Source organism: Girardinichthys multiradiatus, chromosome 10, assembly GCF_021462225.1.
Source record: "Girardinichthys multiradiatus isolate DD_20200921_A chromosome 10, DD_fGirMul_XY1, whole genome shotgun sequence".
In the NCBI taxonomy this organism is placed as follows: Eukaryota; Metazoa; Chordata; class Actinopteri; order Cyprinodontiformes; family Goodeidae; genus Girardinichthys; species Girardinichthys multiradiatus.
The window spans coordinates 14,828,570-14,841,532 of NC_061803.1; the positions used below are offsets into that span (position 1 = coordinate 14,828,570).

General features: G+C 37.9%; 1 protein-coding gene across 2 annotated transcripts in view; it reads left to right on the forward strand.

The window, feature by feature from the left end:
- Positions 1 to 554: 554 nt before the first annotated feature.
- The window catches only part of si:zfos-911d5.4, a 28,009-nt gene continuing 15,600 nt past the window's right edge, over positions 555 to 12,963 (forward strand). Inside the window, exons 1-6 of one of the 2 annotated variants that reach the window (XM_047376449.1) lie at positions 555 to 767; positions 2,330 to 2,460; positions 3,016 to 3,116; positions 5,157 to 5,305; positions 7,733 to 7,961; positions 8,150 to 8,370. In XM_047376449.1, the coding sequence (XP_047232405.1) occupies positions 2,342 to 2,460; positions 3,016 to 3,116; positions 5,157 to 5,305; positions 7,733 to 7,961; positions 8,150 to 8,370 (819 nt within the window). In that variant the 5' untranslated portion in view covers positions 555 to 767; positions 2,330 to 2,341. The remainder of the gene's footprint in view (positions 768 to 2,329; positions 2,461 to 3,015; positions 3,117 to 5,156; positions 5,306 to 7,732; positions 7,962 to 8,149; positions 8,371 to 12,963) is intronic. The other variant, XM_047376450.1, reaches the window with a different exon arrangement.

The following is a 12,963-nucleotide window of genomic DNA, read 5'->3' on the forward strand; positions in this document are numbered from 1 at the left end:
CTCCAGAAAGGTGTCACAGGTAGACACAGAGCCAGGCCAGGTGTAGCTTCTAGTAAGAGAAAAGAGAGAACAAAGTTAAAAGCTGAAATAACAGCAAATAATGCAAACTTGGAGAGTAGTGTGAGAATGTAGCGAAGAGGGTGAAATTCATATGTTTTAATGTATATAGGAATAATAAATTACTCATATTCTCTAACTGTCTTACTTTTTAACCTACATGCAGGAGTTTGTATAATATGAAAGGTCTTAGTGGATGTGACATACAACTCTTCTGAATTTTATATACCCAGTAACAGTGCACAAAAGTATTGGTAGACTACTTTCTATGCCAATGAGATTATTTCTTCTAAATAAGATTGCCATTTTTATAAGAATAAAATCTTTTTTTTTGTGTGTCTAGAAAAGAAACAACCATCAGATTGGATTGTGTTTTGATTAAATGACACCATAATCTGCCAAACTTTCATAAATCCATTAGTAGTTTGCTGGAAATTACCGCTGGACTGGCTGACGTCCTCTCTGACGTCAGATCCCCGTGTAAGAAATCTGATTCTGCAGGTGGCGCACGTGGTCTGTTGTTTACTTCTTCCAGGAACGTTTCGCTCCAGCTGGAGAGGAGCAGGGGCGCTGAAATTGTGAAACAGGTTTCCCGAGTAGGGCTACTCCACATTTAGGAGAAAATAGACTGAGCATAGAGGCCGGAAGGAAATCAGATTGAAACCTTTTCCTCCTCCGAAGCAGTTTAAACCCCTAAAGAGAGCAGGAAAGTAAGTACAGCCTTTTTCCTAGAGAGCTTGTGTGAATCACGCATGCGTTTTTTGTTCTGTTCCTTTCCGTTTTCAATTTCAACCAACCAAGAGCGGTCAACAACACAGAAAACTTTGAATGTCATGACCTCACTTTTCCGCTGAGCTTTTTCTTTAGCTGTAAACGTTATATTTATGCCAAATGAGAGTTTAATAGAAAGGTTGAATTATGCAAAAAAAAGGGTATTCACATAGTTTTAAAAGATTTTTTCACAAACAAAAAAGTCTAAATAAACCCCCCAAATAAAATTCTGTGAAAATAACTCTTGAGAATGAAACCTAATGTAAAATCTTTGAATTCAGCTGCTCCGTGAAGACCTTGGGGCTTGCTAGAAAACATCCAGGAACAAACAAAAAAAAAAAAAAAACATAATGAAAACAACGGAACATAGCAGACATGTCAGGGATAAGATGGTTGGGAAGAAAAAAGCAGGGTTAGTTTATAAAATAATATCCAGAACATCTCACAGAAGATTGTTCAGTCCATCCTCTGAAAATGTAAACACTATGTCACAGCTGCAAACCCCGCCAAGTCATGGCAGTCCGCCTAAAGTGTCAGGAGGGGCAAGGACAGGAATAATCACAGAAGCAGCCAGGAGGTTATTGGTGATACTGGAGAAGCTGCAAAGTGCTCAGCTGGGAAGATCTGTAAAAAAGGGCAACTCCTCAATTCTGGCCTTTGTGGAAGAGTTGCAAGGAGAAAGCCATCATTGAAACAAAGTCATTAGAAGTCCTGTTTGCAGTTTGTCACAAGCCATGTAGAGGAAAAAGCAAATGCATGTAAGAATGTGAAAGTTGGAGTCAGTTGAGACTAAATGTGACAATTTTGCCATACATACAGAATGATAGAAGGAAAGTAGTGTCAGCATCATTATATGGGAATGCTTTTCTATGGCAGGGATAGGGATGCTAGGCAGAGTTTATAGGAAGATTGATGGAGCTAAAAACAGGGTAATCCTAAAAGAAAACCGGTTAGCAGCTTCAAAAGGCTCTAGACTGGGATGGAGGATTACCTTCATACAGGCAAATCTACAGGGGAAAGGTTCAGAAAGAGCTATTTTAGAGTGTTAGAATGGGCCAGTCAAACCCCAACCAAATGAAAATCTGTGGCAAGATTTGGAAATAAAAATTCACAGATGCTGTCTATTCAATCTGACTGAACTAGAGCTAGCTTAAAAGGAAGAATGGGCAAACATTTCTATCTCTATATGTGCACAGCTCCTAGATATACCCCAAAAGACGTATAGCTTTAACTGCACTTAAAGGCAGTTCTACAAAGCAAAGTATTTTAAAAAAGACCAAAATCCTTCAACTTCTCCTTCACAGTTAAGCGTTATTTAACCATGATGTTTGTAGTTATAATGTGGCAAAATGTTAATGAAAGTTGAAGGGGTATGAACACTATTGCAAGACTCTCTAAATAATCACATTTTAGCTTGTATAACAACACAAAATAATAAGGTTCTAAGATGTTTTTTGACAGTATGTGCTCTAGCGTAATCATGTTTTTGCTCTTTTTCTAGTTATAAACTAGAATGCTTCAGTTTGGAAACCTCCTCGCCCATTTTCATCTTCCCCACAAAGCTTACGAAAGGGCTCAAAAACAAAGTTTAAAGCAGCTTCCAACCCTGCCTGACTTTTTACAACATGTCGTGTAAGTATGACGTGGCACTAAGAGTTGACTTTACAAAATAAGATGAAAGTATTGCTAAGATATGTTGTAAAGTTATAGTTCACAGTTCTCACACATTGAATGTGTCTTAGACTAAATGTAACTAACTCTCATCCATCCACATTTCTTACCAACCAAAAAGTAACACAACTCCCATCATCAATAAAATAACTCCTAATAACCAATCCTTTTCTAGAAACAATCCTCAATATTTGTTGGAATATGATTAAAGTCCCTGGCTTACCTTAAATCATGCTGCACATTGCTGCTATAGTTATGCGAACCAGTCAGATCTTTCATCTCGTTAGGGACTATTGGACATGTTTCATATTAGGTTTTAACTGCATAAATCGACTGCATCATTCATGTTATTAAAGCTTTATTGCATCAAATGATCACAGCAGTAAATTGCAGTGTAAGGGACACTCCAGTGTCTGAATTAAAAACCACAGCCACATCGCTTCAACAAGCTCATAATGTAATGGGACAAGTATGTGTTTTGTCACCTTTAAGTTCTTCTGTGCTCTTCTTGTGCAGGAAACTCACCGGGCTGAAGAAGGAAGATGTTTACTGCAATCTTCGTGTCCCTGACCAGCTTCAAACAGCCAAAGATGACATCAACATGGTTGTCCTGACAGGTTTGAAAGCATATTAAATAAAGGTGCATCGCTGAGAATTTTGTGGCCAATTTCTTATCTCCAGTTTTTCTAAAGCCTTGACCAGCCAATACAGACTTTAGCCTATTATGAGATAATATCTGTAGATTTAAAAACAGCATTGGAAAATATTTTTCTAGCCTTCCTGGTGGTTATTAATTATTTATACAGTCCTGTGAAAATGTGTTTGCGCCCTTACAGATTACCTTGTTTTTGCTTTTTTGCCACAGTTATCTATTTCAGATCGCCAAACAAAGGTTGAGATTGAGTAAAGATGATCTGAGTAAATACAAAAAGCAGTTTTTAAAAGCAGAAATGTTTTTATTCTAACACGTTGGAGGGTTTGCGAGTTTGAACAGTGTGTTTAAGGTCACGCTGCAGTATCTGAGTTGGATTTAAGTCCAGTCTAGACTACTCGAAAACTTGAGTGTTCAGAAGTGACCTTTCTACTGTGTTTTGGGTCATTGTCATGCTGTAAAACCAAAGTGTGACCAGGCTTAGAGTCCTGAACTGATGGCTGGACATTCTCCTGCAGGTTGTTCTGGTAGAGAGCAGGATTCATGATTCAATCAATTATGGCAAGTCGTCCTGGTCATTAGGAAGCATTGCAGCCCCAAACGCTCACACTCCCACCACCATGTTTGACTGTCAGTATGATCTGTTTCTGAAATGCTGTGTTAGTTTTAGTCAGATGTAACATGACACACACCTTCCAAAAGGAGCCAGTTATGACTTGTCAGTCAGCTGAATATTTTTCCAAAAGTCTTGGGGATCATCAAGATGTTTTTTGGCAAATGTGATATGTGTGAGAGGTGGTTTTGGCCTTCTCCCATAAAAGGAAACCAAATAGAAATTCTCCCATAGACACCATTTTGTCTCTTTCTTACGGTTGAATCAAGAACACTGACCTTAACTGAGATAAGGAGGTTTGCGGTGCTTTAGATGTTGTTCTGGGTTGTTTTGTGACCTCCTGGTACAATCATCAATATACTCTTGGAAGCAATTTTGGTTGACCAGCGTCTCCTGGTGAGGTTCACCACTGCTGAATGCTTTTGGATCTCACTTTGTTTTGAATTGTTTTTAAATGATGTGTTGCTTTTAGAGATCTTTAAGTTGTCAGAGAGGTTCTTTTTAAATAATTTATTCTATCTGAGGGTTAGATAATAATCAGGTCTGTGTTTGGCTTGGGAAATTGAACACAGCTTTCTAAACAAATTAGTTTAATGACTTAATTACTGATTCAAAGGGGCAATTACTTTTTCCCAGAGGGCCAGGTTGGTTTGGATAGCTTTCTTTCCTTAATGAATGAATTCATCATTTGAAAATCTATCCATCCATCCATCCATCCATCCATCCATCCATCCATCCATCCATCCATCCATCCATCGCTCCTTACCCTATCTCCAAGTCTGAGTCTAGCTGCCCTCCTGAGGAATCTAATTTCAGCCACTTGTATTCCTGATCTTGTTTTTTTTATCTGATGACATAGGTGGGTGTTGGATCATAGATAGACCAGTAAATTGTGAGCCTTGATTTTGGCTCAGCTCTGTCTTCACCACAGCAGACCAAACCAGCACCCACATTACTGCAGAATAAATGTAATGTGTGCAACCCAAATTTTCTGTGTGTGCTCCCAATAATGAAGGTCACTATTATGGTCAATTGAAATTATAAAAAAAAGAATTATTAGCAAATTTTATTTTGTTTTGTGCTGTGAGTAAACTTTTCTTTTAAAAACCATTAATGTAGGATGGTGCATGGTTTGTAGGTAGAGCAGGTGTCGCTTTTACAGAGGATGTTAGTCCTCAGCACAGCCGTCCGGGGTTTGATTCCTGACCTTGGGACCTTTAGCTGCATGTCTTCCCCCGTTCTCTCTTCCCATTTCCTGTCTGATCACTGTGAAAAAATGCCATTAGTGCAACAAAAAATCTTAAGAGAAAACAAAAACAAAAACATTGATTGAGAAAACAACTTTTTGGAGATGTATAGTCATTCACTTATGTGTAACTTCTTATTTTTAAGGTCATGGGATCTACTGCATGGATGTAAAGCCCTGGAGTGGGACAGTGTGTGCTCACAACCAAAACTGGCATGTGGAAGTGAAAGAAGAAGACCAGAACTTTACCAATACTCGCATTGAGCAGGTTGAAGATCCCCTCAAAGCTGTCATGGTAAACAAGACTATCAGCCGAATGTTGCTTCAGAAAAAAAGAAAGAGTTAAACTGGCTGGCACACTTAAGCTCAAGGTCCAATTAATTATCTAAATCACTGAATTCATACAAACTGCTGCTGGGTTAAGAGACTCTGTGTCACTGTAACAATTTATATGGAAATTTCAAACACAGCAGCAGGGCTACCTAAACTTCACAAGTGGGTACTCCTATAATTGCGTTCACAGAGTGAGGGGGCGGGACAGGGGAGTTGAAAACTGGCAGGTGCCTAAACACAGCTGTGACCCGACGTGGCATAGTCTGTTAGGAGTCACTCATTTCCATTTGTATAGATGCTTCAGTATGACAGGAAGCGTGATTAGAAGACTGTTCTGGCAAACACAAGCTGCACTGTTGAAAATGTTCAGTCTGCAGATACACTTGAGGTTACATCACTTCCTTTGTCTTTAGGCTTACTGGTTCCCAGCCTTTTCTTCAGCTGAAAACCTCCAACTTGTAATTACAACATAGGTCGTATATACGTGCCCAAAACATTTACACCCTTAAATTTATCTTATACCCTTTTTGGGTTATTTTTTTTTTTGTTTAATGTTATGAAGTATTCAACAAGTATAAAGAATGGCAGAAAAACTTGAAACTATGTATAACAAGGTGTTGTATGATGATCCAAAACTGTCCACTGTTTCCTGGCAATGTGTTTCTGATTCTTTTCAATATTGATAAAATGTTCAGTGGTTCTGTGAGATATTGCTGCCATTGACTTACTGTGGCTTTTGTTTTTCTTTCCCATAGAAAGTACTCCTGGCTCAGTGCTTTTGTGTTTAACTGTGTCTTCATCCATACCTAAACCATTGTTGGTGCTACCATCAACTTTGTGGGCTCTTTTTTTTTCATCCCATAGACAGCACCTATTGCCAGTGCTTCTGTGTTTAGCTGTATTTCTTTCCAGGATAGAGCCATTGACAGCTGCCATTAACTTTGGATGCTTTCTTTCCTGTAGAAGAAAGGACTCCGAAAAACAGAAGCTTGGAGCTTCTATTTTTTTTATCTGTGTCTGTTCTGTGTACCCCCAGCCAGGTGCAGCAGATGGCTGTTAATCCTGAAACTGGCTTTGCTGGAGGTTTCTGCCTATTAAGTGTGGGTCATTCCTGTCCGCTATCGCCACATGCTTGCTTCATTGTTGCCTAACCAATGTCATGGTGTAATCACATGGGCTTCTTCAAATAGTTAGGTTTTTACCAAATTAGTAGTAAATGATCAACTTAATTTGACTGTATGGTATTATAAGATTAAACTGGACCATAGACAATTGAATCAGAATACAAAATTATGATTGGATTGCATCTGAATTAAATTTTAGGGCTGCACGGTGGTGCAGTTGGTAGCACTGTTGCCTTGCAGCAAGAAGGTCCTGGGTTCAATTTCCGACCAGGGGTCTTTCTGCATGGAGTTTGCATGTTCTCCCTGTGCAAGCGTGGGTTCTCACCGGGTACTCCGGCTTCCTCCCACAGTCCAAAGACATGCCTGTTAGGTTAATTGGTCACTATAAATTGCCCTTAGGGGTATGAATGAGTGTGTGTGGTTGTTTGTGTGTTGCCCTGTGATGGACTGGCGACCTGTCCAGGGTGTACCCCGCCTCTCGCCCATAGACTGCTGGAGATAAGCACCAGCTCCCCCGTGACCCACTATGGAATAAGCGGTAGAAAATGACTGACTGAATTAAATTTGGACCTGATAGGATTTTCTATGACTAGATATGAATTGGACATGTTTGACTTGAAAAATCTGTTCAAATTGCATGACATTTAATTTATTGTTAGATTTGATATTAACTGCGGTGCTATATCTTCATTTGTAAGTCACTTTGGATAAAAGTGTCTGCCAAATGCATAAACTTTAACAACACATCTAGGATCCATATGAGTCCCCACTTTACCTAGATCTTCCTGTATCAAACCTATATAAGCATCTGGAATGGGGCCTTTATTTAACCCATGGATCATTTTTAATCCCATTTTCTTACCCATGCAGTATGTATTACGAACATTTGAGTACCAGAAGCTACAGGGCATCTTCAGATGTTCTTTGTCAATAACTGTGTTTGTTAGAGATCACTCGGTAGTAAATGAATGACATAAATTTAATGTGGTGGTCTTTATGAGATGTCTGAAGTTTATATATTATTAGTTATTTCAGTAATACAGTTTAGATATACCTAAAGTAACAAGAAAACATTTTTAAAACTAACAAAGGCATTTACCCTTCCAGATGTGCATCTAAAAAAAATTTTACTTCAGTAAGAGGATTGTGTGATAAACAGGAAGCATATCGTTCAGATCGTCATGGTGATAATGATAAATGAACATCAGAATGAGAAAAGAACGCATTAATTTTATTTCTCTCTGATGTTTAACTTTGTCTTCTAGCGCAAAACAGCTCAATTATGCAGCCATTTGAAGAGGAGCGGAGTGCCTATACGCAGCAGTCTCTTCTTCCCCAGGGTCATGTTTCTCTCCCCCGACTGCAAGCTGGATGAGGAGCTGATGAAGAGAAGGGAGCTGGTGCCTTACGCCCAGACAGATGAGTTCCTCAAATCTTTCAGAGAAGGTTATATGGGCTGGATTTCCGATGCTTTGACTCCCTCCTGGATCTCAGGTGAGGGGGTAGGCCTTAAGAGTTTACATTAAGGCTCAAGTGGCTTAATGGGCTGTAGAGAGCTTGTAGAACCCGATTTTCAAAGAAACATCTATTTTACAGTTTTCTGTCTTCAATTTAAGTCATTAAATCAATTTTTGAAATACAACCAGTTTGCCTTGTTTTTTTTTTTTGTTGTTGTTCTGCAGGTCATCTGTCATACAGGCAAATGGAGTCAGTGCGAGGCATCCTCAGGAAGATGGGAACATGGGATGTGGTGCTTCTGCATGGTGGTGAGCAGCTGAAAGGAGACTATCGGGGCTGCCAGTACATCGCGCTCAACCGCCAGGATACTGAAATGTTAGAGTTTTCAAGAGTCAATATCCTGTCTGCTGAGTCATTGTGGGCTCTGCTCGGTCACGTTCCTCAGGTAAGTCCATTAACCTGACTGACGAGTATGCATGCAACAATGTAAAATGTAAGGCTCCCCATGAACCAGCAGGGGGCGATAGTACCTTGTTGCTGTCTAACGCAACTCTGTAGTTATTCCTGCCTCGTGGTGTGAAAGAAAACAATGTCTGATAATGCATTCCTAGCAGTGAACATGACCAGTTTAAAAGGTTATCTAAACACATTATAGTTAAGGTCAATATTTATTTCAAAATTGAAAAATAAAATCAATATATTATTATGAAACATTAAAATGGTGAGTTTATAGTATTTTTTTGCAATGAAGAAAACAATAAAAACAAGCTATTCCCCTTGAAGTAAAATATTAAGTATGTAAAAATGTAAATTTTAGTAAAAGAAAAGATAATTTCTAATAACAGAAAAGCTACATCTGGAACAGCATACTACTTCTTATTAGATGAAGATAGCAATAATGCCTGATTCTAGGTTTCATGTTAGTATAGTAGCCAGACTAAAACAGAGTCCCAACTTTGCTAAGCCATGCATTCACTTTTCTTTCAGGAGTGATGACCTTATGAGGTTCTTTTTTAAATACAAATGATCCTAATAGAAACAAATTTCTTTACATCCTTCCCAATATTGTAACATGATTATTTATAAGGTAGGCAATAACCTTAGAAATAACTGGAGAAGCCAATCAGTCTGTTTTTATGTAGTTCAACTGAGTTAAATTTTAACGTTTGTTTCATCTACGTCCTCAGCATTGATCTTAGACCTAATCCCAAATCGATTGTTGTTGCATATTAGTAGCAATATACCAGCTGTTATTATATGATCAACTGAATTAGATTTTTATCATAAATAGACTTTATGTAACTGAATCTGAATGTGACTGCTTGGCTGGATTTTTATGAATTACCCTGGGTGGATTTTAATTGAACAGTGACTGAATTCATTAAAGAATCTGGAAACAAATTAACGAATTGGAAAGATTATCACTATAACAGTGAATGTTAGTTTGTAAATCAGACTGGAAAAAAAATAGTAAAACTATTAAAAAGATCCAAAGATTCAAAATGTTTATCACAAGTCAAGTACACATTAGAAAAGGCAAAACAAACAAAACTATATCCACAAAATGGTTACACATGAGACAAAAGTTCTGACTTTCTTTTGTTTTATCTTTAAAATATTTCCTTCACTGCGCTCATATTACTTATCACTTTGTCAATAATTAACATTATCTCAGTTTGTTAATGAAACTGTTTCAGAGCTTCACTACTCAAACTAATCCAGTCCTGCTTTGCATTAGCACTTACTGAAGGCTTTTTCAACATAAAATTATTCATAAACATCCTTAGAGGTTATAAATACTCTTAACAGGTAATAAATAATATTTGCGCTGCAACTACTTTGATACATTTGAAAGTTTACCAATATCTGCAAATTAGGGTAGCCTGTTAATTTGTCAAAAAGTGCATTTGGTGGCTCTTTATTATTAGCTTTATTTACAACTTGTATTGCTCTTCTTTAAATAATAAGTAAATGTAATTGGTATTGGTTAATATAATAAAATATGAAATTGACCAACTGGTTAGCTCTTCTCCCATTGTTTCAACACAGTCCAGTGTCCTTTCCATAACAATATATAAATATATCTGCAAACAGTAAAGATTGAAGCGGTTTAGAAACTTCACAAATATAATTTATAAGACAAAACAACACTGGTCCAAGCACTGAACCCTGAGGAACACCATATGAAACCCCAAACAGCTGTTCATCTGTATACAAAAAAGTAGTTACATTTTATTTAAACACAAAAAAAGATTTTCAAATATTTTTATCTGGATCCTCTTATAAAAAAGTGTATGTGTTTATCATACATCACTTTAACTTGTCAGGTAATTTGCTGATAAGTGTGACATTAGTTCTTCAACACCAAGGAGTGTGACCTGTGCTCCGCATCCATCACTGATTCACAACCCTCTTCACCCAAACACTAAGGCTAGGCCTCCAATACAAGTCTGGGCTTCAGCTTGCATGCAGCCCCCACCCCCAAAACCCAAACCCAGAGTATGCACTCTCCCTGTTCGCCTCCAGCTGCTGTGTATTTGATACACGACCCGGCAGTCATTAGACAGTCTCCAGCAGACGCCTTTCTAGCCTACGGGGACACACACAAGGAAAGAAAATATATTGTTTTCAAAGACATATTTTCAAATTGCAAACATGTCACAAAGCCTGACCCATGCTGCAGATATGTTTTTATTTGCTGCACCAGGCTACATGTGTTTCAATATAGAAGTCAGAAAAATTAAAACATGGTTTTGTGCATCGGACGATTTCGGCTCAAATCCAGTGTTATCCACTGTCTGCAGGAAGACATCCACTTTATCATGTGAAGCAGCTGCAAAGGGGAAGCTTGAGGGGTTGCAGGGAAACTTAATATCTCCCCTGGGCATATTTTCAAGGCTCAGAAATAATGCATGCTTTTGATTTGTTACTTGTAAATACACAGGCTGAAAAACCTGTGGTATGACCTTACGGTTTCGCTCGGGCATCTGTTTGTTCTGTTAAAGGTGGCATCAGATCGCGCGTGTTTTACCCATGAGCTCGGATAATTGCTCTGCGGTGAATGGGAGGTCTACATGCTCCAAAGTGGAGAATGATAGAGTAGAGTGGTTGTAATTTATTTATTACAGTCTATATTCTTAGACCACGGTTCTGACTTCATTCAATTTGAATAGATTGAGGCGTAATTACAGTATGTGTGACTCTGTGTTAAGGGAAAGAAAAAGGCGAAAGATTGTTCATGTCACAATCCAAAGTTCAGGTTTATTTTTGTTCTTCATCTTTGTGTTACCCCGTTTGGTTGTTTTGCTGTTTTATGAACCCTGGTTTGTATGACAGTTTTCAGAAGGACCTCCTCAAAGTTTTAAATTGCATGCGGCCAGGTTTTAAAAATCACTGTTAACATCTCCACTAATATAAAGACTGTACAAATAAACAATTCTTGGTTGCTGGAGCTACGTCTCGTCTCCCTGACGGGCCACAGATTCCACACAATTGCAGCTTGTTAATTTAACTCCGCCCTGACATTCCTGTCAGTTTGGCCGTCTCCCGGACTGCACGTGTCTCAGGCTTGTAATGGACAGCCTGGTGCGTGTCGAGCTTAGCGCAAATGAAAAGGCTGAGAGGAGGGGGACATCAACTGCTTTGTGTTGGTAATGAACGATGGCAAACAGTAAAAAGGCCCGGAGCAGGTCATTTACAAAGCCTGACAATTCTGCTGCCTAAATAGATCTTATCAGCTACAACAGTGGCCCTTCAGTCTCCTTTTATGTTGAGTTCAAATTATTTATAAAGACGTTTAAAACATACATGCATTGTTATTTTTTATTGTATTTTAATTATTATATCACAATATTAGGCTCACAAAAATAAGATGAGATTTGAGCAATATTTTGTCTTTGAAAACTAAAAAAAACTTTTTATTTGTTTTGTTTTCACAAATAAAGGTTTTACAGATCACAAACTCTGTTTTAAATAATCTTATCTGAATATTTCAGTCCATGGTTGACTAGTCTATATATTTTGGTATGCTAAAAAGAAACATTGAAATTCTCATTTTTTGTGTTTTCACAAATAGAATAGAGCTTTGCTTCTGAAACACTGATGGCTCATGGGCTGCCTTTAGTGGGAGTCAAAGAAAACCTTTACTAGCAAGGTTTCTAAGTAAAAGCCCAAAGAACCCATAAAATAGATGACTACACTGATGTTTGCTTCAGACAGATACAATAAGATATGGTGTGTTCTATTGACCTCCAAGGTTGAAGCTTTCGAAATAATTTCAGCTTAGCATGATCATGGTGCTGCTAAAAGTCAAATCAGTATAAGATTTGCAAGTTGTTATACTCAATGACCAGAAGGGACATGTTAATAATCAAGGTTGCACATGTATAAATGTGTGTAAATATTTAACAAGATACAAGTTGCCAGAAGTGCAAACAAACAACTTATTACCACAGCTATCATTAGATTTCTATCATACGGTGGCCATATTAAGTTGTAACATCAGGGTTGGTCCAAAATCTCTGTCTTTCCCTCCTGGACTTCAGATTTCAGGGATTTTTTTCAGGGATTTTCTTTTTCCAACTAGGAACTTGGAAATTTCTATTTAAACCATGCAGGGAAAAGGGATGTTTTGTCCTTTCTTTTGTGACAAAACAAATCTGAAAAATTACAAGTTCAGTTTAAAATTGCTTTAAAACATCTTGGCAGTATAGTAATATTGAATAATTAGGTGGTACTGGTTTTAAAAAGGTTTTAAAACCAATGGAATAAACGTTTCATAAGTTTCAAACTGTATTTTCACAAAATCTCTGTTCAATGCCATAAAGGTTCAGGCTTCACCAGTCCAGGCATTTTTGATTTCAAGATGGAGATGGTCAAACACAGACACTTCAAAAAAACAGAGACCTTTAGCTTTGCACCAATATGAAACTCTAAAGCAGATGGCATCACTCAAAACAACAGACAAGTACAAGTACTACTTCCTTTCTTACTTCAAAATAAAATTCTCAAACATAGAAAGGGTGTCAACATTGCCACT